General features: G+C 44.5%; 1 protein-coding gene across 4 annotated transcripts in view; it reads right to left on the bottom strand.

The window, feature by feature from the left end:
• Window positions 1–758: 758 nt before the first annotated feature.
• evla (Enah/Vasp-like a) overlaps window positions 759–26,358 on the bottom strand; it is a 40,425-nt gene continuing 14,825 nt past the window's right edge. For 2 of the 4 annotated variants that reach the window (XM_076300556.1, XM_076300555.1), the window contains exons 2-13: window positions 19,399–19,567; window positions 18,630–18,807; window positions 11,295–11,355; window positions 9,711–9,778; window positions 5,714–5,976; window positions 4,949–5,064; window positions 4,658–4,697; window positions 4,502–4,562; window positions 3,899–3,959; window positions 3,276–3,336; window positions 3,030–3,087; window positions 759–1,698 (exon numbers count right to left, since the gene is read on the bottom strand). In XM_076300556.1, the coding sequence (XP_076156671.1) occupies window positions 1,661–1,698; window positions 3,030–3,087; window positions 3,276–3,336; window positions 3,899–3,959; window positions 4,502–4,562; window positions 4,658–4,697; window positions 4,949–5,064; window positions 5,714–5,976; window positions 9,711–9,778; window positions 11,295–11,355; window positions 18,630–18,807; window positions 19,399–19,567 (1,174 nt within the window). In that variant the 3' untranslated portion in view covers window positions 759–1,660. Of the gene's footprint in view, window positions 1,699–3,029; window positions 3,088–3,275; window positions 3,337–3,898; window positions 3,960–4,501; window positions 4,563–4,657; window positions 4,698–4,948; window positions 5,065–5,713; window positions 5,977–9,710; window positions 9,779–11,294; window positions 11,356–18,629; window positions 18,808–19,398; window positions 19,568–19,743; window positions 19,894–21,283; window positions 21,393–26,358 lie in introns of those variants that run through there. The other 2 variants (XM_076300554.1, XM_076300557.1) reach the window with 2 other exon arrangements.

Consider the following 26,358-nt stretch of genomic DNA (forward strand, 5'->3'; position numbering starts at 1 on the left):
CTTTTTCTTATTACAAAATGGTTTGTGCTGTATCTAATGATGGAGGGTCCATTGTGTTCATAAACTGGTCTTTGGGAACGTCCCACTCATTAAGCCAAAGCTGAAGGAACAGTTCCTCAGTGTCTCAGTTCCTCAGCTCTGCTTGTGCTGCAAATGAAGGTCTTGGTTTTCCTCTTGTGGCCCTGTCTTGTCTATTCTAATTGACACAGTGCATGTGCCTCAAGTTCTAGAGGCTTCCAAAGATGGCAGTTACAGCTTAATGTATCTAACTCAAGGCCTTTTCATAACACTTCCCTTGGGCTCTCATGCCATGATCATTGATATTGATGCATGAAATTTGTTACGTTGTTGGTTTTGTCTTATCTGAAATATGGTGCTTTTGTTCATTGAGCTGTGATGAAAGCAGACTGAAAATAAGTCATGTTTGATTCAGGGATGGTTCTAGTTCATGACTACAGAGGTGGTGCTATGTCGGTCATCCAAAACTCATAGAACTGCATTTACATACATAACTATCAATCTATAGCCCTTCCAATTTTGGGCACATGACCAGCAACCACTGACACAATAATAACACAAATATCCAAGTTGAACACTGAAACGTCTGCTAAATGGATACATGTAATGTAATGTATGTAATGCAAACACTGAAACGTCAACTTCTATTATCACTGATTATATTTGGAGGGAAGTTGTTTTCCAAAGAACATGCTCAGCATATTTCAGAAATGCACAACAAAACAGAAGAGTCCAACGGATATGTTTAAACCCATTTATCAACATTTAAAACAAGGAATAATCTACTCAAAGTATATACTGAAAGGCCTGATCGTTCACCATATCTTTCCAGCCAAACTTTACTGAAAAAGATAATATAAATCAAAAGGTCATACTGATGCATCATAAGGTCATAGTGTCCCAAAAAAGTAACCAGTTCAGTCCACACAACCAATTCAAGTTCAAACTTAAAAAAACAAACATCTCCAGTGATCTTATACATCTGTTGGCAAAGAAAAATAAAATCTCTTTAGAAAACCCTGCTGAGGACAGAGGCCTACATGTGCTTATCAAAAACCAAAGAATAAAGAACCTAATATAAAATATAAAAGGCTGACATAGATGGTGTGCAACTTTCTCTATATCTATAATTGTAATAAAATTATTATAACAGTAATATTTATTTATGTCAAAAAAAAACAATGAAACAATAAAAACTTAGAAAACAAAAAGCTTTGCCAGATTTAATACATATATGTTTTTTTTCTGTAAGACTTGACAGACTATGGGCAGCAGGCCACACATTGGGCTGAATCTTTGAATACAGGAAAATAGAAAATACAGTGTGAGTGTCCAACATCCTCTCATCCCTTTCTTTACACCAAATCATTCATTCATTCATTCATTCATTCATTCATGCATTCGCTGAACTCTCTTCACTTTTTTGTCTTCCTGTTCTTCGTTCTCTTTTTATGCCTTATTTTTCACTTTCTCCAGCTTTTTTGCTTAGCAGATGCTACTGTTGGGCACAACAATTTCGTGGCAACCTTCCCCATGACATTATAGAAATGTAGAAACATTTCCTGCAAACTCAGCACCTCTCTCTACATCTCTCTCTCCCTCCCCCCCCCTCTCTGTCCGCTGTCGTCACATCCCGGGAGGATTATGTTGAGCTCAGCCTGGTCACTTCTCTTCTTATGGCTGCAAGACAGACCATATGAAAAATATGTACAAAGTGCTATAATACACACAATAATAACAAAACCATTGATTAAAGAAATACTATTCAGATTACTAGGGAACTCATGACAAAAAAATATGGATCAATAAAGTATATTCAATTAATATAATACTTTTTAGTGATGTTCCATACAGTTTAAAAAAGAATTAAAGGAGAATTTCGGTGTGATATTGACCTGAAGTGTGTTGAAACATGATACCGAGTGTGAACATATGTCTCATAGCTCATCTCGGCTTGTCCCCTGCACTCCGAAATCTGGCGCTAGTTAGCCGATGCTACCAACAGCTTTTCAAAGGGGGTGCCTCGGGCATCGGCCTAGCCATGCAAATAAATCACTGTTTTACACCATTTACGAGGCTCAAAGTAGCTCCACACTTTATTCGTAGACTTCCGAGGTCCCTGACATTTAAAACGAGACATTGAGAACTTTGAAAAAGCACTGGTAGTTTATTTACAAGACGATTTATACAGACAGTACCTTCAGGAAGTTTACCGTTCGCCGCCATGTTGAATTTAGTCATGATAAGTCGAGCGACGAGTACGAATGAACCAGTATGTTAAGGGATCAGATTCCAAAAATAATTCTGTGGAAATGCATGGATTCCAGTTGCTGCTACTGGAAGATTTCGCCAGATTTCTGAGTGCAGGGGACAAGCCAAGATGAGCTATGAGACATACGTTCACACTCGGTATCATGTTTCAACACACTTTAGGTCAATATCACACCGGAATTCTCCTTTAAGAAATGTTTATTGCAGCTTCAATAGCATCTTGTGTACTACAGCATTAAACGTGAAAAGCTCTAAAATACATTTGCCAAGGCCCTCTCTATGATAAAATACCGATAGATTGATGTCACACTGATGTCAGCCAGATAACTCTGATTTCAGCAGTTCTCTATCTGTCATATTGATAGGCCTAAAGATAATCATGCAATGTTGATATAATAAGCTTCTGTCAACCCTACACTGAAGGCCACTAAACAATAAGGAAGCCCTAAGCATATTATACTAACTAGCATATTAACTATATATAGATGGCAAGCCAGCTATTGATGCTATGAATATTTAATATTTAGAAGTAAAACACATGGTGAATGCAAAAGAGCTTTTTCTATTCTAAAACATGTCAAATATATCAGCATAAAAACAATTATACTAGTTATGGAAGGAGAGAGAGTCTTGTCCGTCTTATCCTTGTACATACTCTTGCATTGTTTATTTATAGATTGTTACACAATTATTTTTTGCCTGTTAACCATGACTCAGTATCAATGACTCAGCAAACTTACCATCAATAATCTCATCTTTCACCTTATGCAATTCACGGACCACTTCCTCCAAAATCTCCTGTTGAGAGACAGGAAGACTCATTGGGATACAATAAATTATTGGAGTGTCACGATTTACTTACAGAAGACTCATTGAAAAACAATACATTATTTGAATGTCACTTATACTACTATCCATAATTATGAGTATCCAGCAAAGGAATCATTTAAACACACACACACACACACACACTGTAAGAGCAATACCTGCTTCATTCTGTCATATTCTGTTGTGTCTCCATCGCTGCTGGTACCAACAGGTTTCACCCTGTACAGGTAAAGAAAAGGTTCATCAAGATAACAAAGGGACTCTGGAGGAGGTTAGACTGCCTTAGAATCAACCAAATACAGCCAAGTGTGAAACAAAGGTAGTAAGCAAAAAATAGGTCAAGGAAGTATACTTTTTTCACATGTGGGCTACCTGGGACAATATGAGAGCAACTTTGTCTTGTTCATCATTTGAATCCTACTCTATATATGAATCAAACCATTTGAATCATTAATAATTTACCAATGTCCACATGGGTGTATGAAAAGAAGAGCCCTGTTTTCCTGGCATACCTTTTGCATACCTGCGTTTCTGTGATCATAGGCCTTTGTTGAATGCTCAAAGCAGCAAGCTATTCATTTAGCCATAGCAACTGGTTCCAAGCAATTGGTTCACCAGCACTGAATCAATATTGGATGTTTGGGTGTCATATCAGCTCACCTTACCTTAGTTGCTATGAAACCCAATTTTATTGTGTCTGTCTGTGAGCACCTGTATATGTCTGTATGAGAGATGTACTGTATGCAGAGGTCTGGGAGATACAAGACTGTGAGTCTCCTACCTTGATACAGCTGAAGATTTGTCTGTTGAGTTGGCTCGATCCCATGGCTTTTTAACGAGGTCTGAAAGACAGACGGATCATTGTTAGTGGATGGATTAATTCAAGTGGAGTTTAATGCACTCCAGTGACAACGTGGATTCAGGGAGAGCCACCCATCAATACATCTACCTAATCCATCTACACTAATCTTATTATTATGAAGGAATCCACACTCATAAAACAAATGTGTTTGATTTTTTTTTTTTTTTTTAACACATCTCTATGTCCAGATAGGAACAACACAATTTGTGTTGTTCCCAACATATTGCTTTTGTTATTCTTTTGTTATTCATACACAGTATGTGTTGAAAACACCACAACTTGAGTTTTTTTTTTTTTAACAGATCTCTATCTCCAGATAGGGCAACACAGTTTGTGTTGTTACCAACACATTCGTTTCGAGTGCATCATTCATAAGTCACATTTTCCATATCAATTAAAATAATTTGAACTAAATGTTTAAATGACTGAACTAATTACTCAATGACTACTGTTTTAATTATGATATCGCTGATACTATAATGTCCATTACGATTTATCTCCTCATTGAATCTGCCCAGCAACCTGTTGAGTTTTGTAGAGAAGAACCTCGTGTGATGGGTGAGGGGGAGCCATTCGTCTCTTCCTGGAAAGCAAGATAAGAACATGAATAGAACACCAACAAACAAATGTTAATTGCAGTACATTGATATTAACATCAAACAACAGAGGGAAACACACCTTCTGGTTATCCTCATCAGGTTTCTCTGAAGCTTTCCTCCTGTAAAAAAAAGAAATGAAATCACTCACTACTCATTTTTCAGAATATATTAAGATACATGCATCCTGAGTAGATGTGCAAAGAACTCAATATTTAATTTTTCATATTATTTTTTAATTCTTTCACTATGTTCATCATGAAATATACTCTTTGCATTCTTGTACAACAGCTTTATATGTATAGCATTTAACAGACTATATAGAGATGACTACGTTACAAAGAGTGATAAATAATGGATCGGAATAACGCACCTTCGTGCCAATATGGCATTCATCTCCTGCATGAGTCCCTCTCCACTGCCTCCACTGCCGCCACTTGACCGGTTACCATCGTTCTTGACCCCCGTGGGCCCTGACGCCTCCTCCGACTTCACATGCGGACAGCGCAGGGAATTAGTACACCATCAGGTAAACACACAGTCAGTATGCTGACATGACATGAAAATAAGACCGACTCATTTATTCACAGCAATTATCAGAAACAAAATGAGTGAAAAATACTCAAATACTATTGGATTCAAGACAAATCGCTGCTTAATTTTTACGAGAAAAGCATGACTGTCAGTATTAGTATAGAGAGGCAAATTCACATTATTTCCAGCCAATGATGTGAATTAAGTTACAGTCAACATGCAACATGCCTTACTGAGCTTCAGCAGACTTAAGCACTTTATCTGGTGAAAGTGCTAACTCAAGCTTGCTTAATAACGACACAAAATATATTAGCTAAGAACAGACAATGGTGGATAACATGCCACTTCATGGCTTTAGTTCATGCACAACAACTTTACTCATAGACTGACATTGCACTTTGCCTGGCATTAAAATTAAGGCCCTGTGTTTATTATGAATTGTGAACTGTGTTATGAAGTGTTTTAAGGTGTGTGTGTGTGTGTGTGTGTGTGTGTGTGTGTGTGTGTGTGTGTGTGTGTGTGTGTGTGTGTGTGTGTGTGTGTGTGTGTGTGTGTGTGTGTGTGTGTGTGTGTGTGTGTGTGTGTGTGACATGGCATGACCGACCCTCTGCACTTTGCGCAGCTTCGCTCCTGCCAAGGCTGCCGCCAACCCAGCTGGGGGAGCCTCCTTGCTTTGCCCCCCCGGACCTCCACTAGCCGGCAGTGGAGGGGGGGTGGGAGGCGCGCCCACACTTGGCGGTGGGGGCCCCGGTGGTGGTGGGGGTGCCGTGGGGGCTGGGGCTGGGGCTGGGGCTGGGGGGGGCAAGACAGGCGCAGCCATCGAAGACTGGTGCTGCATGGCAGGGTGCCCAGGGGGGAGTGGAGGACCTGCAGCAGAGAGAGAGAGAGGGAGGAAAGAGAGGAGAGAGAGAGAGAGAGAGAGGAGAAAGAGAAAGAAGAGAGAGAGGGGAGAGGAGAAAGAGAGAGAGAGAGATAGAGAGAGGGGAGAGAGAGAGAGAGAGGAGAAAGAGAAAGAAGAGAGAGAGGGGAGAGGAGAAAGAGAGAGAGAGAGATAGAGAGAGGAGAGAGAGGGGAGAGAGAGAGAGAGACATTCAAAAGTTCTATAGATGCCAGAGCTAAGATGACAGGTTAGTGTTACAGCCTGCACTGGATTTATATAACGTTACTGACTTAGATACTGACTGGGTCAGCCATACATGTCTACACATGTACACATGTAGTCTGGCTATATGTGTGTCTCTGTGTTATTCAAAGTAACACATAAATCCACAGCATTCTGAAAGGTATACATCTGCTATGTCCACAAATGTGGACAGTGTCTTGCTGCTCTGACATTTTAGGTGTCTTGCTGCTCTAAATTTTAGGTCTCTTGCTGCTCTGACATTTTAGGTGTCTTGCTGCTCTAAATTTTAGGTCTCTTGCTGCTCTGCCGCAATAGGCAGTGCTGAGATGCCAGGTTAGCGCCTCAGGAGTGTTGCATCGACTGGAAACCTGATCTGGGAAGCTAAAATCTGCAGGCAAAAGCAACCTTAGCCCACTGAGCCCTATTGATTCCCCCGTTCCCTTTATAGTGCAAAGCAACACAGACTGTCAGCAATTTCAGGGCTGGTTTCCCATCGTAGTTACGAGACGCACAGTCACAACCCGCAGGCCTCAGTTAAACCAGTCACAGGTGTGACACGCACAAGGGGGCAGGTGTGTTTGAGTGACGGCAAGTGTGAGTGTGAGTGTGAACTTGGCACATATAAGGGCTGCATTGTTAGTCAAACGAGTTCCTTTGGTTTAGGCAGAAAGCGAGCTGGAGCCTGTATGTATGTGTAGCATGTCACTGGGCCTGTTACACTGGACGGACAGAGACTTGCTTTGTGTTGGAGGTGTCGTTAGGGGGGGACTGTTGCCAAACAAACACATCCCACAGCCACCAACCCCCAACACAAACCCCAAGCACACACACACACACACATACACACACACACACACACACTGACAGACATACTTGAAGACATGTCACACACACACACACACACACGTGTTTATTGTGTACAAAGTTGAGAGTCGTCATCCAACAGCCCTCTTTCCCTCTTCCCCTCTTCAGCTCCTCTGGTACTTACTCATAAGAGGTGGGGGAGCCTGAAAGACAGGAGAGGGTGTCGTCTTGGGAGAGGCCCCCTCGAGGAGGGTGTAAGAGGGGGGAGAGGTGGTGTTGTAGGGGGGCAACCCCGGATACATGTGCTGCTGCTGCTGCTGCTGCTGCTGCTGTTGCTGCTGCTGGTGTTGTTGTTGTTGTTGTTGTTGTTGTTGCTGGAGGAATGCAGAGGGAGAGGGGAACTGGGACGGGTGGGCTGAGACCTGAGGGGGCAGCTGAGCGCTCACGGGGGGCAGGGGGACAGGCTCGCAGCAGGGGGCGTAAGAGAGCTGAGGGGGCATGGGGACCGGTGGTTGTAGGGGTGGTGGAGGTGTTTGGTGGTGGTGTGGGTGTGGGTGTGGGTGGTGCTGGGTGTGGTAGTACTCCTCGGGTGCCCCGTTGATGTGCTGGTGGGCGTCGTGGGGCGAGGGGGCACCCTTGCCGCCACGGCCGTTGCTGCCGCTGTTGTTGAGGGGCGGCAGGGGCAGTGCCACGGGGAGCACGGGCTGCGGGAACACCTGCTTGGCGCCCACGGGCGGAGAGGAGGAGGCGGCGGCGGCGGTGGGCAGCGGGGCGAACATGTGCATGGCGGCCGACGACGCCGACCAGGTGCCGTGCTTGGGGGGCAGCGGGTGGGGGTGGGGGATGGACTCGGCCTGCATCTGGGGGGGCATGTGACGCACGGCCGGCGGGGAGAGGGGGATCTGGCGCACCTTGCGGCCCTGGGTGTTGACCGCCGGCTGCACGGGCATGAAGGCCGAGGCCAGCGAGGTGGAGAGCTGCGAGAGCTGCTGCTGGGCCTTCCGCTGGGGCGAGTCGCACGCGTGACAGGCGCTCCCCCCACCTCCAGCTCCGCCGCTGCCGTCCCGCTCCTGAGAGGAGCCCGAGGAGGAGCAGGGGGAAGGTGGGGAGTGGGAGGAGGAGGCGGCCGCCCTGATGTAGGCCGGGGGGAGGGTGTTGGCCCGGTACTGCCGGTAATCGACAGACTCGGACTGGGAGGGAGAGGAAGCGGCAGCAGTGCCAGACACTTTGAACTGAAGGGTGGATACTAAACACAGTGAGAGAGAGAGAGAGAGAGAGAGAGAGAGAGAGAGGAACAGAGACAGAGAGAGGGGGCAGAAAGAGAGAGAGAGAGAGGAACAGAGACAGAGAGAGGGGGCAGAGAGAGGAAGAGAGAGAAAGGCAGAGAGAGAGAGAGAGGCAGAGCGAAAGAGAGAGAGAGGCAGAGCGAAAGAGAGAGGCAGAGTGAAAGGAGGAGCAAGGAGAGAGGTGAAAATGGTAGACAAAAATAAAACACAAAGAAAGAGAAAGAGTGAGAAATGATGAAATCAAGTGCATAGCGAAAGAAGAAATGACATAATAGAACTCAGAGGGTTGGGGTCAGCTCTCTTTTTTTATCAGTTAGTTCAGGACGACGCAGTGAAAAATCAGTGCAGTCCCTCACTGACCAAACTTAAACGGAGCTGACCCGAACCTCAACCAAACTTAAACAACAATATGGCATAAAATAGCAATGAAATACAACATGGCATAACATAGCATAAAATAGCAGCTTGGAGCTGTAGCTTTAAAGCATGTATCCTATCCCACCACACCACACACATCCCCACTGAGAGCTCAGGGTTCTGGGGTGAGGAGCGTGTCTGTCAGCCAGCTGGACATAGTGGGGTGGGCTACATACATGAACAAGCATGAGAAGTGAAATCAGAACTGAAGTAGAAAGGAGAATGAAATCAAAATGAGGTTTGAAAGCATAAGATTTGACAGAGGCTGCATTTTTCTCTCTCTCTCTCTCCCCTTCTCGCTCTCTCTCTCTGCTTTATGTAACCTGTGTCTCTGTGCTAAACCACAGAGCGATGCGCACAGCTTACTCTGATGCACATACTCCGTCCTCTCCTGTGAGTTTTTATTGGTGCTTCATTGGCTACTGTTCTGATGCTTATCTCGACACTAAGCATCTTCTAATGACTAATAAACTCCACGAAACACCTCGGCAGCATTACACAGCGTGTTACAGTATTGCCTTTGCCATTAGCCCACTCCTCTGCTTGTCCCTCAGGATGTGCATGATGCGTACACGTCCGTACGCGTCCTAAGAGTTCTGTCTTGATGCTTGCTAACAGGCAGCATTTTATCCAGCATTAAAAGTATGCTTTCAACACATTTCCCCCACAATCTATGGTGGTTTCATCCAATAGATGATTTACGATACTAAGTGTAACCAAATGGCAGATCTGCAAGTGGCGGCTGCAAACACACATGCATGCCACACAGATGTGCACATCTGGATGGTATTGCGCTCCAGTATGCGTGTTGTAAGTATTTGTAAGTATAATGGAAGGATTAAAATGTATTTGCTAGTACTGTATGTCATTTTAATGGGCATAGTTTCGGTGTGTGCTGATGACTATGAATGGACGCCATCTTGTTGGGAGACTCGGTGGATGTTTGTGCATTAGTACTCGAGCGCTCCTACCTGCAGATCCCACAGCTCGTCGCTCCCTCTCCATCTGTGCCTGCATCTGATGCTGCTCCATCATCTGCCTGAAGGAGGCACACACACACACACACACACACACACACACACACACACACACACACACACACACACACACACACACACACACACACACACACACACACACACACACACACAAAATCATGAGCAAGGGAAAATGCAAATGTATGCAAATGCAAACACAAACACACATACATACACACACTCACATGCATGGATGCACACACAAACACACACATACACCCTTACACAGCGCAGATGTGTACATTAATTGAATGAGCTGGAGTGAAAAGATGAAAGGAAGTAAAGAAAGAAAAGAAGGAGAGAGAGAGGGAGAGAAAGAAATGGAGAGAGAGTCCACTCAAGCTCACTGCTCAGCAATCTCTTATGCTCTCAGGACATGTTCCTGAGCCAGATGCAGCAGACGCAGATGCACAAGTGTGTGTGTGTGTGTGTGTGTGTGTGTGTGTGTGTGTGTGTGTGTGTGGGACTATGTTTATGTGTGACTGTGTGAGTGTGTTTGCGTGTTGTGATTCAGCATTTTTCTGTGTGTCTGTGTTTCAGCACGTGAGAGAGTGTGTGCATGTTTGTGTGTCTGTGTGTGTTTGCATGTGAGAGGGTATGCGTGTTTGTGTGTGTCTCTGTGTGGTTACATGTGAGTGTGCGTTTGTATGTGTGTGTGTTCCAATGGTCAGTGCTCAGTGAAATGTGAACACTCAGGACAAGGCCAATGATCTCATGGATGAACAGTTTTTGGCAACTGCTTTTACAACTCTGGGCCACTAGAGGGCGAGTGAAAAAAACAGTGCTGTAGGCAGAAACAAGGGTTTGCATTTACCACAGTTTACATATAAACAAAGAGAATGAGAATGTTCTGACACAGCTGAATGGGTTATGGCGCAGTGTCACACTCCAAAATTTAATCTTTGGAAAAAGCCCGTGCTACACCTTTCTGTCAACCAAGACTGACAGCCTTGTACAGGAGCAAATGTCACTCCTCAAATCCACTTAAATTGGTGTCACAGAACGAGATGTTAATCTTTTAGGCCTCCCTAATAAGCCATAGAGATAATTACTGCTAATCTGTGTTTTGGGCTGTTTTGTATTAATAGAAGCATGGGTGGGGTCTGTTTTTTCCCCCATTTATATGTGATTTTTGAGTTGAGCTTTATTTTTGAGTTTTATAACAGCTGTGGTGGTGCTGTTACAAAAAGAGTAAATGGTCACGTTTCCTGTTTTTCACTGAGCAACATGATGCCCTGCGTGCAGCTTTCAGCCACTACAGGGACAGCTGTGTTAGGGAGGCAGGCTGCAAGTTTACAAAGTCCCCACTCCTCGGATGCCTTCGTTATTAATTCATATTTATTTATTCACTCTCTCTCACACACGCACACAAACAAACAAACAAACAAACACACACACACACACACACACACACACACACACACACACACACACACACACACACACACACACACACACACACACACACACACACACACACACAAAGAGTCCTGTTCACAACATTGAGAGGGTCTTTACCTTCGTTGAGCGTCGGAGTCATCCGTGACAGGTCCGTTCTGCCGATGCACAGCTGGTGGACCTGGAGTAGAGGAGCGTACATTATTTTACATTTCAACTTGCTTAATCCCACCACATGTAGTCCTGGCATTTACTCAAAGGATTTGCGACCAGGAGTCACTCTTTAATGTCCCTGTGAGTGAGTGAGTGAGTGAGTGACCCCCTCTGCACACCAGATCGCCTGGACCTGGTCATATCCTCTTGTCATATACTGTATGTCAGCTCAGGACGAAGCCCATCTAACACAGCAAGCCTCCTCCAGCTTCACCCATGTAATCATGCATAAACAATCTCAGTGAGCCTCCTCCAGCTTCACCCATGTAATCATGCATAAACAATCTCAGTGTCACTGCAGTGCTATTACAACAGATGCAGACACTGTTTTTTGTTTCTATATATATATATTTGTTTTTGTATATTATATTTGGAGCTTTTTTATGCCTTTAATGCGACAGGATAGTGGAGAGTGACAGGAAGTGAGTGGGAGAGAGAGTCAGGGTGGGATCCGGAAAGGACCACGGGGCGGGAATCGAACCCAGGTCGCCGGCATACGGTGCAGGTGCCCCAGCCAGTTGCGCCACGGCTGGGGCCAGAGACAGACACTGTTAATTGTAAATACATTTCTCAGGTTACAGACATGGGTCTCTCTCTTTTTTTGTCTCTCTCTCTCTCTATGTCTCTAAGACAGACCTTTCCATGCCAGACTCGTTTATCAGTGTGGGCTGACAGTTCTGGAGGTCTCATTACCTGGTCTCACGAACATCTCATCTCACCTCACCTCATCTCATCTCATCCCACTATGTGTCATGCCAAAGTCATCTTCCATGCCCATCTTAATCTTTTTGTCTAATGCACACACCTAAATCAGAAATACAGTGTGCACTCATCATCAACGCTGAGACTTCTTCATTGTCTCAGAGATATCAGTAAGTAAGTGTCTACTGCAGAGTTTCATGAGAGAGGCGAGCACAAAAGCCTGCCTTTTCAGAGTTGTTCTCTATTGCCTTAAATAGAGAAGTCTGGCTTAGTGTCAGGGAATATTCCTTGAAATGAATTAATTCTGCATGCAGAGCTTAGCTGTCCGGAGCCAGGGGAGCTTATACTGCACGCAAGAGCCACTGCAGAGAGAACTGACAAGAACAGAATCAAATAAAGAGAGGTTTACGTCAGGCCCAAACGCTTCTGTTTTTCTTTCCTTTCTGCCTTTTCTTCTTTTCTCTTGCTTTCTTTCCCTTTCACACACACAAACACAAACACACTCTCTTTCTCCTCGAGCTCTCACACACTCACAAACAAACAGGCACCACTCACTCACACACACACACATGCATAACACACAAACATGCTCTCTTTCTCTCCTCAATCTCACACACACACACACACACACACACACACACACACACACACACACACACACACACACACACACACACACACACACACACACACACACACACACACACACACACACACACACACACACACACACACACACACACACACACACACACACACACACACACACACACACAATGTATACAAGCACACACATACATGCAGAGTCCTACCACTCTTTCTCTTTAATGAAAGCTTGGTGATTAAAGCCACAGGCATCTTGACAGGAAACCTCAGAGAAACACGACGTTCAGCCGCCAAGGACCAGAATAAACACACCGCACAGCCCTCCTGACTCCTCCCAGCCAAACCCAGAAAAAAGCCAGCGGCCCAATGATACTAGTCACACACACACACACACACACACACCAACAGGGAGGAGATGAACACAAAACAGCCTCCTCTGTTCACTGGATGCCTTTGATTTGGTCAGGAATAGAAATAACTGCACAGCAATTACCAACTCGGGGCGATGTTACGCAATTGCCCCGACTGCAAATAAGTAGGGCTGCATGGAGCACCAAACTCCCACTATTATCTGCCTCATCCCAGTAAAGGAGAAAGAAGCATGAAGGCCCATAGATTTGTTTACGGGGTGTGTATCCATTGGCACTACATTACTTTGGTCATCATAACAAAGACTTCTGATCATCTGATTCAAAAGACACAACTTTCCTTGTCTCATGTGACCCCTGCAGGTCTCCTCCACCACCACACCACGCTAACCACGGTGCGTTGCCTCAGAATGCTTCCTCAAATAGCATGTGAGCTGTGGAGTGCATCCATGCAGAATTGCACAGTTGCGTCAAAGGGACAGTGAGAAGTTGTATTGGTGAGATTGTTTTCCTGCCAGGGGCACCTCCATCATCATCATCATCATCATCATCATCATCATCATCATCACCTTAGGACTTCTCTATCCTCCATCTTGGGGTGGATCAGGCCTGAGCGATGGACGCTCTGTCCTTTGGCTATCCATAAGCCCCACACACTGACCATGAAAGGCCTCCATACATCAGCACGCATACAGCTCTTCATTACTCTAGGCTGTCAGGGTTTGATAACACCCCAGCAATCATCATGGGAGGGCCACATGGACACACCCAATCCTGCTGTGGTCTCTTTGTGCAAAGCTACACACACACACACACACACACACACACACACACACACACACACACACACACACACACACACACACACACACACACACACACACACACACACACACACACACACACACACACAGCAGATCAGGTCTTTTTAATTAATTTAAAAGGAAAGAAAATGGGACTAGTGTATGAACATGTGAGAAATGGATGGATATAAGATCTTCCTGGTTCATTCTGAGGAGCAGTCATCTGCTTAAAAATGGACTTAAAGGGCAAGTAAGACATGGAACTGCTGTCATTTGAACCCTTGAGAAATGGATGAATATAAGATCTGCCATGTTTCATTCAGAGGAATAACCATCTACTTAAAATGTTCTCAAAGTTTAAGAAATGGAACTGGTGTCAATTGAACATGAGAGAAAAGGATGACCGTTTCATTTCACAACTCTATTTCACAATGGAGGGAAAGACCCTTCTGGGCCTTGCCAGTTAGTGGAGGAGCACTATTCTAAGTGTGCTATTAAAAGGGCCATCGGGGAAAATACATATTACCTATCAAAATACCAGCCAATAACCGAGAGCGACGACTGTAACACTAGAGCACCTCTGGGTGTTAATTCCGTTTGGGTGGCTGCAGGCATGCAGAGCTCGTAAAGCATCTTTATAAGGACACTTTTACCCTGCCCTCTCCTCAGAGGTCTGGAGCTCTCACTGGCCCAGTTGATCTCTTCATGTCTTCATGTCATTTTCTCACTATTTCAACTCAACAAGGATGTTTTTTTCAGTACTCAGGTGGGAGCTGGTTGAGTTGTGGGGCAGATCTGGCCCACAGCTGGTCTCCACATGCAGCGGATCTGACCCAGAGCCAGATCAGTGTAAAGGGCCTGGCACAGAACGTGCAGCTTATGGACAAGTCAGCTCTTATTTGTGGTGATACCTGAGCAGACTGACTAGACGAGATTAACAGGGGTGTTTTGTTTGTATAAAATGTCTTTGCACTCTTGGAAGCACTCTTGGAAACATCGCAAACAGCCATTTCGTAACATCATCCGACAATGGAAAATGAAATGTGTTATTTCAGTGCGCCTAAGTAATACCCTGTGATTACAAACAGCCACTACAAATAAAGCCTCCCTTTGTGTCTGACATGCTAAACCCCCTAGCCTTGTAGCGCTGTCATCAGGGGCAATTACACTTTGGCAAATGGGTATCACTCATCTACTCCCCCATTGCCCTATCCCCCTGGCACACACACACACACACACAGACACACACACACACACACAAGTCTGCCCTGGGCACAAGAGTTTGTTTGAACATACCGCCAATCGGTCACCATGCTGACATTGGTCCTTTCTCTCTTGTGCTAAGTGACCGTAATCTTCACGGCTGTGCAGCCACACCGAGTGCTAACGTGTGTGAATTGGTGGGTGGATGGGGTGGGGATGGGGTTTCATTTTTGGGTGGTGTTTGTGTGATAGCATGGGATGTTAGCCAGCCGGACAGCCATCCAGCAGTCCCCCACTGCTGTTTACAGGCGTGTGAATAGGCTAAGTGGTTCCTGAGAGCCAGTGTGTCATTGTCAGGTAACAGCTGTAGTGTAAGCACTACCAAGCCAAATAATGCTGTGACTACCGTTCCAGCACTCACCAAATACCTCACCTCATTTCCGACATTTATGATTTAATTAAAACACAAACCCTGTTTTGACATCATGATGCATCTGACAGGTGACTCACTTCAGAATAGAGAAAAATGTGTGTGTGCTATATTTAATGCCTATAACTACAACAACATACACACTGCATAACAGTGTAGACGTGTGACCACGCACATCCCTTTTCCATAATTTCGGATGGGTGCTGGATCAGAAAAGTATGACTTCAAAGGTAAAAGAGAATGATCCGCACACTATATAGCTCCCTTGATAGGTTTTTAATTTATTTTTTGTGCAACATTTCGAGCCCCTGGCTCTTCCTCAGGCTACAAACAAGTGTTTCATAATGCACTTTCAGTGTTCTTAACAGTTTCATCATCTTAGAGCAAAGAAATAAGATAAACAAGCTCATATCAACGAATCCAGGAATCTTTTTCCTGACTCAACGACAGACAAACACATCTGGGTGTGTGTGTGGAGGGGTTGGGTGACGGTGTAGGGTGCCTGTTGCCATGGAAAGAGTTAACGTCCCGCAGAGAGAGGCATGATGATGTCTGCGTCATGAGAATCTTGAGCCATCAGCTCGCTCCATTTCTCTTACGCAACATGCTATTATTTTTCTACTCCTGGGTTATATTTCACAGTTCTAGCCACAATATAAACAAAACTGCCCACAATATAAAAAACAGAACAACCTAAAAATTGTATTGGCATGAAGAGTCAGACTGAAGAAGATAAGAAGAACATAATCACTGACATTACACTGACATCACATTCAAACCACTTGCAAAAACAACAAGGAACAGGGTCGATGGAACACAAAGGAACACGCCTCACCCCAACACAAGCCTGTCATTTTCATCATCATCATCCAATCACACAGAAGGTTGATATCACAACAAGGGCAGGGCACTATCAACATGGCCTCCCCCATCTCATTCCCGCTCGTTTAAAAAAAACATTCTGGCTTTCCAGAACATCATCTCCCATTTATAGTAGCAACAATAGTGCCAATGGGCCTTGTACTGGCATTGTAAACCCCATGCAATACTGTCAAATGGGAGTGGTGGTGGTGACCGACTCCTGGCCTTTATGCCTCATGCATCATGCATCAAATTAGCTGATACCACCACCCCACCCTCCTTCCCAGCCGTCCTCATCCAAACAATAACTTACTGCTTAGCGTTATGACTGCAGAACTGACCCGTCGCATCAACCTCGGGGAGAACTCTGGTCCAAACATCGCACCTCCACTGTTTAAACCTCCAGCTCCTATATCCCAGCTCGAAACCCCCCCCCCTTCTTACGTCTCTTATTTTCAGTCAGACAGAAGCCTGGGCAACCGCAAAAAAAAAAGACCAGAGCTGGCTTTAAACCAGATGGTATGTTATTTTTCCCTTTATTTTTGGTTTCTCTGTTTTGGTCTAGTGAGGTCAGGTCACAGGTACGTGAACGAGAACGCAGCAGGCAGGTGGGACCTTGCACTCCTCCGGGGCAGGACGACCTCTTGTTTGCATGGCGACGACGACCCCTCCACTGCACACATTTGCAGTGGCGTCACCCCCAATTCCCTCCAAAAAAAGGATCACCCCCCGAGCGAGCCCACGGGGGCAGAGATAGGCAGTCTAAGACAGTCAGACTCCAGAGATATTTTAGCAGGGGCCTACACCAATGGCGTGCCTGGAAAAAAGGGGGCTGTCACCAGAGCCCCCAGAAAAACACTTATAAGTAGCAGCAATCTGTAACCAGAGAAGCCCCTGTGCCATTTCTCCACCAAGAGCCACATTTGAACGAACATAAAGGACTAACACCCCGAGGATGGCATGTGACAGGCATGTCTGTCTCACTCACAGTCTACAGACGAAAGGAGGGCTTGACACGTACAGAAATCTTAAAAAGGAAGTTGAACAGATATTTCTTATGGCAGAAGTTTACACATAACACCCCAGGGTGTTCAGAAGAAACTTACAGGAGCATATCCTTAAAGTGAACTGTTGTAATATTTAATTGAATGCAATTTTAGTTTTACTGATCCTCTTTAAAGGTCAGAAAATGGCATGGTGAAAATGTCAATGCCCCATTTACTTATTTAATTGTGTAATGAAATTAAAATTGCACAGTCAAACGCCTCCTTCATTCCATTCTTTTCATGCAAGTTTTGACAGCCTCAGACAGACAACCTCACACAGATCAGATATTTAATGCCACACTGATCTCAGCATCCACCTCTTTCCCACACATGGTTCGCTCCTGAGGGCCAAGTCACCAGTAGAGGGAAGCATTAACCAGGGGAGTCCCGATATATCACCACCACAAAAACCTCACACATATGCGCACACCTACAGAGCACGCTTCACTGAGCCGCACAGCATTCGAATTCTAACGAAAAACCTCAGGGTAGGAACTCGCCGAGACGGGGGGGCAAGCAGTGAAGGGAAGCCGACCCAGCCAAGCCAAGCCGATGAGCAAAAGCCCCCCACAACTCAGCTCATGACAGGCAGGCCTACAAGAGGCCCCCTGGGCCTGGCTCATTTGAATACTGATGTGCCTACTCTCGTCCAAATCATTGCCCATCTGACAGGGCAAAAAGAGGGAGCTAGAGTAGGGCGAGGAGGAGGGTCAGTATTCTAAAGTGGTTCAAAGGGAGGTGAGTTTTCCACTGAACTTGTGACGAACAGAGGGACACCGCACACTCTAGCAGCTCATATGCCAGTAGTTTTATACAAAAGAAACAACGTTTCGAGACAGTGGAGACTTGAGAAAGCCCACAGGCCAAAACGTTGTTTCTTTTGTATAAAACTACTGGCATATGAGCTGCTAGAGTGTGCGGTGTCCCTCTGTTCATCACAAGTTCAGTGGAAAACTCACCTCCCTTTGAACCACTTTCGGCCTGTGGCCTTTCTCAAGTCTTGACTTCGCCAGCAAGGAGGAGGCCTCAAGTCTTGACTTGAGAAAGGCCACAGGCCAAAACGTTGTTTATTTTGTATTAAACTACTGGCATATGAGCTGCTAAAATGTGCGGTCTCCCTCTGTTTATCACATTACATATCCCGTGACCAGCACCTCAAGAAAATGTAAACTATCGGTGTGCGTTTGCTTTCCCCATTCAAAAACCTTTTCCATTAAACTTACCAGCCTCCTGCGAGCTCAGGACGTTGAGGGCGAAGAGCATGGCGTTGGAGAAGGTGGTGGCCTCCTCCTTGCTGGCGAAGTTGAGGCCGTACACCTGCCGGGCATCGCGCCACTGGTGGAAGGTCGGTGTGGCCTGGTTGTATTTGAGACCTTTCACGATGGAGTAGTTTATGACAACCTGACAGAAAGACGACAAAGAACAGAAGAAGAAGAAAAAGAGAGAAGAATAACAGAGGATTAGAAAGTGTAAAGAGGAACAGAAAGCAACGTGAAAGACAGAAGGGAAGAGAGAAACACGTAGAATGCCACAGAAAGACGGGGGAGGGAAACGAGAACAGAGTGTGAACATTTAATTTGTGAGAATGCTCATCTTAGATTTACTCGATAACTCCACTCTTTCCTAATGGATGAAGTGAGGGTTAACACATAACAGTGTGTGTATATGAATATGTGAATGAATCGTGTATATGTGTTTGTGAGTAGTGAGTATACACTATGTATGTGTGTATGTGTGTGTGCATGTGTGTGTGTGTGTGCATGTGTATATGTGTGTGTGTGTGTGTGTGTGTGTGTGTGTGTGTGTGTGTGTGTGTGTGTGTGTGTGTGTGTGTGTGTGTGTGTGCGTGTGTGCGTGTATAGCAGGTCCTGCCAGGTCCTGGTCCAGGTCCTGGTCCTGCAGCTTGACCCCCACCACGCGGAAGGTGTTGTTGGCAGTGTTGTGGTAGATGTTAATGCGTGTGTGTGTGTGTGTGTGTGCGTGTGTGTGTACCTGCTGGTCCTGAAGCTTGACCCCCACCACGCGGAAGGTGTTGTTGGCAGTGTTGTGGTAGATGTTAATGCGACTGAAGCCCTGCTGCCCCGGCTTGATTGGGACCCACTTCTTGCTGGTGTCGTCGTACACCATGACCGAAGCCCGGGCTTGGCAGATACTCTGTTCACTGTGGAGCCAAAAAAAGAACAACTATCAGGGTCAAAGGTCAGGGGTCAGTCACTCTGTCAGTGTGAAACTTTATACGTAGATGACGTGTTAATATATCATGTGTGTGTCCATGATACGTAGATGATGTATTCATATATCATGTTGGTGCCCATGATACTAAGTGTAACTACTCACTCCCAAATGTTGATAAGTTCGACAGCAGTAACTCACTTAGTTGGCACATGGGAAGTGTCAACCACAGAGAAACCGAGAGTGAATGTCTAGACTCTAGACCGAAACATGGCACTGTGGGTTTGCTGTGGCATACGCCTGTATTATAATGCCACAAACATCAATGTTTTGAAACAGTCATAACAGAATGAGGTAGCTGAATGTAACAAAGTGCCTGAAAAGACACCGTACATTTAAAATAAATAATAATAAATAAATGAGTAGCAAAGCAAAATAATAAACTTATGAAGCATGAAGCAAGACACATTCAGAGAGAGAGGAGTCTTCAGGGACAGAAGCCTGCTGATAGGCTGTTGAAAAACACAGGGATTTAATTACAGGTACAGAGTTCCTGCCCTTCTTTAAATAATCACAGTTCAAAAACATGTTAAGCCAGCCATCTAATTTACACAATTTACCTAATTTATAATGTCCCAATGCAGTGGCGGGGACACTGTGCCATAAAAGATGCTGTTTTTCGGATTAGACGTTAAACCTAGATCCTCCCTGTGGTCAAAACATGCCATGGCACTTATCTCAAAGAGTAGCAGGTTCCCCAGTATCCTGGCTAATTTCCCAACCTAGCCCATTCATGCTGCCCCCCTAATAATCCCCCAGTGAAATTGGTTCATTCATTCCCTCCCTCTCCACCTCAAGATGGTGCATGGTGAGCGTTCTTGCACATAATGGATGCTGTGCTAAAATGATGAATGATTCACCAAACGAAGGTTTGAAAGTTAATAGCAAATAAACTAAACCATGCGTATGACCAAATCATTTCATTTAGAAATCTGTTCACAATTTGATGGTCAATCTTTTTTCCTCCTCTGCTGTCACACTGACACACAAGCTGGCATGCTTGAACCAAGAAAACCTTCATGTGTCAGACTAAATTCTCAGCCTCTAATTATTTCTCCCAATCATTCCTCACTGTCCATTCACTCATCTGCCATGGCACACTGGTAATGTTTTTCCCACGCAGGGGGTGGGAGTGTCCCAACTCTCAGATCCCGAGCTCAACACTGCAGCTCACAGCTCGGGGCCAGATGCGCTCGCAGATGCTCACCGCTCTCTCGCAGTCAAGAATTAGAGATTGAACTGTCTGAAACCCGCAATCACGCTGCAGTCCCGAGACCCCAAGGAATGAATTTAAGCAAAGCACACCCCCCCCCCAACCCACCCCAGAATGCTCCTTCTCACCACAGAAACCAACAAAAACACCACACCCTCTTCACTTACTTCACCAAGATTTCTTTCTAAGAAAGCAACAAACAACTTTTAACTTTGGTTAAAACTGCAAATAGCCTGGGCAATATAAACACCTATGAAAGGAACAGTAACTTCGACAATAACAGTGAACCCTTCAAAACAGTACAGAAAAGTAGCTGAGCAAGAGCCAAACCACTCACTGCTGTTGACATTTCTGTTAACTATCGACAACTACATGTCACCTTGAATGACCTTAGAAAAACATAATTGCTGTAGCATCTGAATGCTAACATACCTTTTTGTTGACATTTCATCTGGCTGCAGCATAAAATAACACAGTGAATCTATGTACAGAGTATAAAGTCAGCACAGCGGTTGGGTGCCGAGTGCCAATGGTATATATACACACGGTGAGTTATCCCCTCTAACACCACACTCTCTGCTCAAAGAGGAAGCATAGAGAGAAGACAAGCAATGTGATGCTCTATGACATAGCATTGAGCAATGCCTTTATTCAGATTTCAAAGCTGAGGACAAAACGAAGGAATATACTTTGTTGATTGCTCTCACTTGGATGTGAGCTCAAATCATCAGACTTTCACTCAGTCACTCTTGCCCTGACACTGCCAGGTTACATGATAACATGTTCGGAAAACAGTGCTGATCTTTAAGTTTACACACACACACACACACACACACATACACACAAACACACACACACACACACACACACACACACACACACACATACACATACACACACAAATAGCAATACACAAGTTCTGCTCAAAGCTGTGATATTTTTAGCCATTTCAAAATAGCTAATTCTTCAGATGTGGGAAATTAAGGATGCAAGATTGAGTGTGTTGTGTGTATGTGTGGGCGTGTGTGGGTTTCTGCATGTGTATGTGCTTTTTACACATCCACTAGTACGTGTGGCAGGATGTAAATTAATAGCAACATTATAGGCACCACTTCAGCAATGCGTGTGACACCACCATCAAAATAGTAGTGTAGAGTCATATGACTTTATAGCCAGTAGCCGGTAACCAGACATGTTGTTGTGTTATAAATACTGCTGGCAACTTACTCAAGTTAATAGCAGAAACTATAATGATTTGCAGTCACCGTAGACCTGGCTAGACCCAAAGGAAAAACGAGGCCACCACAACCAGCTAGTGTGAATGCCGATATAACAGTGTAAACAAGTTGAGTCACAAGTCACAAGAACCAGGTGTTGGGCCATGGTGAAGGGAGAATAGAATGGGCATGACAGCGTTTGACAGATCCAATCCCAACATCTGCACCTCTGTCAACCCTCATCTCTCGGTCTCTCTACAGCTAGAGCAGTCAAGGGGGCCATGTTTTAAGTCAAGGGGACCAGGTTTCCACCGTATTCTGCCTGATTCTCTCTGCCACTCACTGTTGACATTATCTGAAGCTATTTAGGGTGGGGAGGTCGTATGTATCCGTAAATGTGTTTAGGTCCTAGGTGACAGGGTGGGATGAAGCACCAAGCCAGAGGAGTTTTACCGGAGCAATACACAGATGTATAAACTTCAGATTTTATTTTAAAGTGCCAACATAAGGGACTAACGTTTCGCCGTTCTGCCACGTCTTCGTCAGAGTCTAGTATAGCACCGAGCCACTCAGCAACACTGATATAAGCACAAAAGCAGGCAAGTTTAACAAGAAGAGAAATGATCAAGAAAATGCACAAAAACGGAAAACTAAATATTTCAAATAAAAACAAATCGTATATATGGTTAATTGATCATGATCAGGTGATCTCTGGTGCTGTGAGAGCAATAGCTGCTCCTGCACCAGTGTGTGGTCTCTCGGTTTGCTGTTGAGCCGAGTTCTGTCAGTCTCCATACTAGACTTGGCCTTTAAAAATGCACGAGCACTTTCCACGAGTCAAGCCATAAATAAAACAACACGCCGTCTCTCCAAATACAAAATTAACCAAATATTTTGGTGGAAGAGGGCAACAATGCAATGCTGAGTTGATAGAGGCACACCTAAAAATAAGTCCCCCTGACAGTCCGCATGGAGCCTAGTTACCAGCATGCGAGAACCTGAGCAACTGAAAGGGTGTCGAGGAGGAGATTGATCGATCCTGAGCAAAACAAATAAACAAACAACGCCTTGCTATGCCCTAGTATGCTTATAACAGACAGCAGTGAAATAACAGTAACAGCACATTTTATTTCAGCTAGCACACTCTTGCAGATGGAGCAGTGTGCAGGAAGTGGAACAAATGGCATCTAGCCGCACATCATTTTATGCTGAATTTGGCCATGCGAACAAACAATGAGGAGATCATCATCACATGATTTCTGCAAACTATTTCTTCTGGGGTCACGGTTGAGGGCAATAGGAAGTGACATCAGTGGACTGGAGCTGTGTGTAAAGAGGGTGATCTGAAATGTAGGGAACTCTATGGAAATGTTGTCATGTGGGAGGTAGCCCGACGGCATGACCTTTTGATTATTCACCGCACTGCAAAATGGTTTTCGAGCAGAATCACATCATTTCAGTCTCTCCAAAGATTAATATTATACTTGCTAAATGTGCCTCCGTTTATTCATGGCAACATATTAGTCAGAGTAATTTTGTGTGGCTTCATCTGACTTTGTCTACATTTTTTAATTAAACCTGAAGGTTAACCTGGAATGACATGTTGTGACATTCATATTACTAACACGTTAACACCTTTTATCTGATTAAATTATATTTATACATCTACAGTCCAATTATTGCCTTATGAATTTAAGATAATGGGCTATCTATCTGCAGGCATGCATTCACCTCACACTTGCAGTCTACATGTCTGCTTGTGTTTTTGCACTTACAAGCGTGCTATTTAAATCATGTTTTGGTTATTTCTCTTCACTCTGCTCGAACACTGAGGTTAACACCTATAAATGGCCTTGCTCCAGCGTGTGGCTAAAGCCGTAAAGGTCACACCTGCTCAACCCTTTGCAGTGCAAAACTGTTGCAGGCACAATGTGCATTTTAAACAGTATATGCTCCAAGTCAAACGACATGCAGTAAGTCTTGCTCCAGTGGCACAGATTAATAACTAGGCAATGCCTGTACCATGTTTCTTTGTCTGAGCCGATGAATGGATCTGAACAATTCTACTTGTACATGTATCTAGAGAACCGTGAAGGATGGAAGCGTTAAATAAATCAAACACCGTGATCACTCATGTGGTAGCAAAAAAAAAAAAAATGGCTGAATCCATTAAAATAATTTCTAAAGACTGCCCCAGTAGCCCATAAGACTGGGGTTGACGTAATGGCCGCCTCCAGTGACTGTTCCTGAATATGCTCTTTTCGCCTAGCTGGGAAGGCATAAAAACAGAGAGAAAGAGAGGGAGGGAGGGAGAGAGAGCAAGAGATAGAAATAGAGAGAAAGAGAAAGACCACAACCTCAAAGTGCATTACCGTGTAAGATCAACCTCATGGGCAAAGCTTGATAAAGGAGGCTGTGTAGCAACACAGGTCTGTATGACTGAGGCATTTGGTCCATCCATTCAACGTAAATGCATCTCTCTTTTAAATACAACTAGAGGAGGGCAGGGACACTCTCTCTCTCTTTCTTTCAATCTTTGTCTCTCTCCATCTTTCTTCCAGCCATAACTCCATTAGTTGAGTGCTTTTTGTCACTGAGTGTGAGAGGGTTGGGGGAGGGGGTGGGCTGGAGTTAAAGATTGAACTAGTGTGACCTTGTGTCAGATAGATAGATAGATAGATAGATAGATAGATACTTTATTGATCCCCAGGTACGTCCTGATAGACAATCAGGGGTTGAAGAGGTGACCTGGTGTAAACGTGTTGACTAAGTTAACCACACACACACACACACTTAAACTGAACGGAAATTAAAATCTCCAGCCCTGATACTGGAATAAGAACCCTCAGTCAAATAACATAGGTTATGTTATGTGATATGCCTTAATAGGGCCCCCTCAATCATATAACATAGGTTATATTATTCATCCTGATATCTAAACGGGGCCCCTCAGTCAAATAACACAGTTCACGGTATGTGTGATAATCATGCTTTGTAATTGCCATCTTTTTTCAATCATGCTTTGTAATTGCTCCCTTTTTTTTCACAGCAAGATGCTTTAAATGTGTTGATGGCTATATTTCTCAATCTGTCATTTATTTGCACAAAACTTGCTAGAAGTTATCATTTAAGGGGTTATTGCCTTTTAGCATAACCATCCATTTCATTTTAGGGGCAGCCGTGGCCTACCGGTTAGTGCTTCGGACTTGTAACCGAAGGGTTGCCGGTTCGAACATCGACCAGTAGAAACGGCTGAAGTGCCCTTGAGCAAGGCACCTAACCCCTCACTGCTCCCCGAGCGCCGCTGTAGCAGGCAGCTCACTGTGTCGGGATTAGTGTGTTCACGGTGTACTGAGTGTGTTTCACTAATTCATGGATTGGGATAAATGCAGAGACCAAATTTCCCTCACGGGATCAAAAGAGTATACTTATAGCCTACTAACTTACTTATGTGAGTTGTTCTGTGCAGAAATACAAGACCAGTCACAATTTGCATTTAAAAGGGGAAATAAAGGCTACATGTGTCCTATAATGTCGCAAAACTAGGGTGACCACCAACCAGACTCTGAAAAGGAGGACAAGTTGTCTATAAAGTGAGGACAAATTGACCAAAATGAGGACACCCAATGTCTGCTTATAGGCCTATTCCAGTTGTGTAACTATAGCCAACTGGTACATATCTATGCAGTATGTTGTATAAACTTCCTTCCAAACGCCTAGTAGGCTAAGTGCTAGTAAGAGAACCAGCAGTCTGTGCTTTTAGCTCGATTATTAGCAGGCTCGACTCCCGTTTTTTATTTTGAAGTAATCCAAAAGTATTCAGATTATGTTACATTATTTGTAATCCAATGGATTACGTTGCTGATTACAAAAATTGGTGTGTAGTCTGTAGGGCTGTAACGATTTACGATTCGAAACCGAAATCGCGACATTCATATCCAAGATACTGTGTAGCGGTGTGAAAAGGCAGAATCGCGACACACCCTTTCTAGTGTTTCACGCAGTGCTTTGCAGCTTATGCAGCCGCAAAAGCAACCCACAACTCCCGCTTTACTTATCGGTAGCCTACGTTGTCCAAAAACAAATAAATAAATAAATAATAATTTCATACCTCTCAATTGCTTTCATTGTAGACTATGTGTGCAACTTTACCAAACAGTATAGAAGTAAACCCCCCATCCTTGCCCCGCTCTCTCTCGCGCTCCCTCCCTCTCACTCTCCCTCCCTCTCCTGCTCAATGAAGTTCACGCGCGACTTAAATGAAACATTCACAATCGTGAAAGCAAGGAC

The sequence above is a fragment of the Alosa pseudoharengus genome, unplaced genomic scaffold (assembly GCF_046254945.1).
Source record: "Alosa pseudoharengus isolate Yale_2024_CS ecotype anadromous, Long Island Sound unplaced genomic scaffold, YU_APseudo_1.1 YU_APseudo_1.1_scf_22, whole genome shotgun sequence".
Lineage (NCBI taxonomy): Eukaryota > Metazoa > Chordata > Actinopteri > Clupeiformes > Clupeidae > Alosa > Alosa pseudoharengus.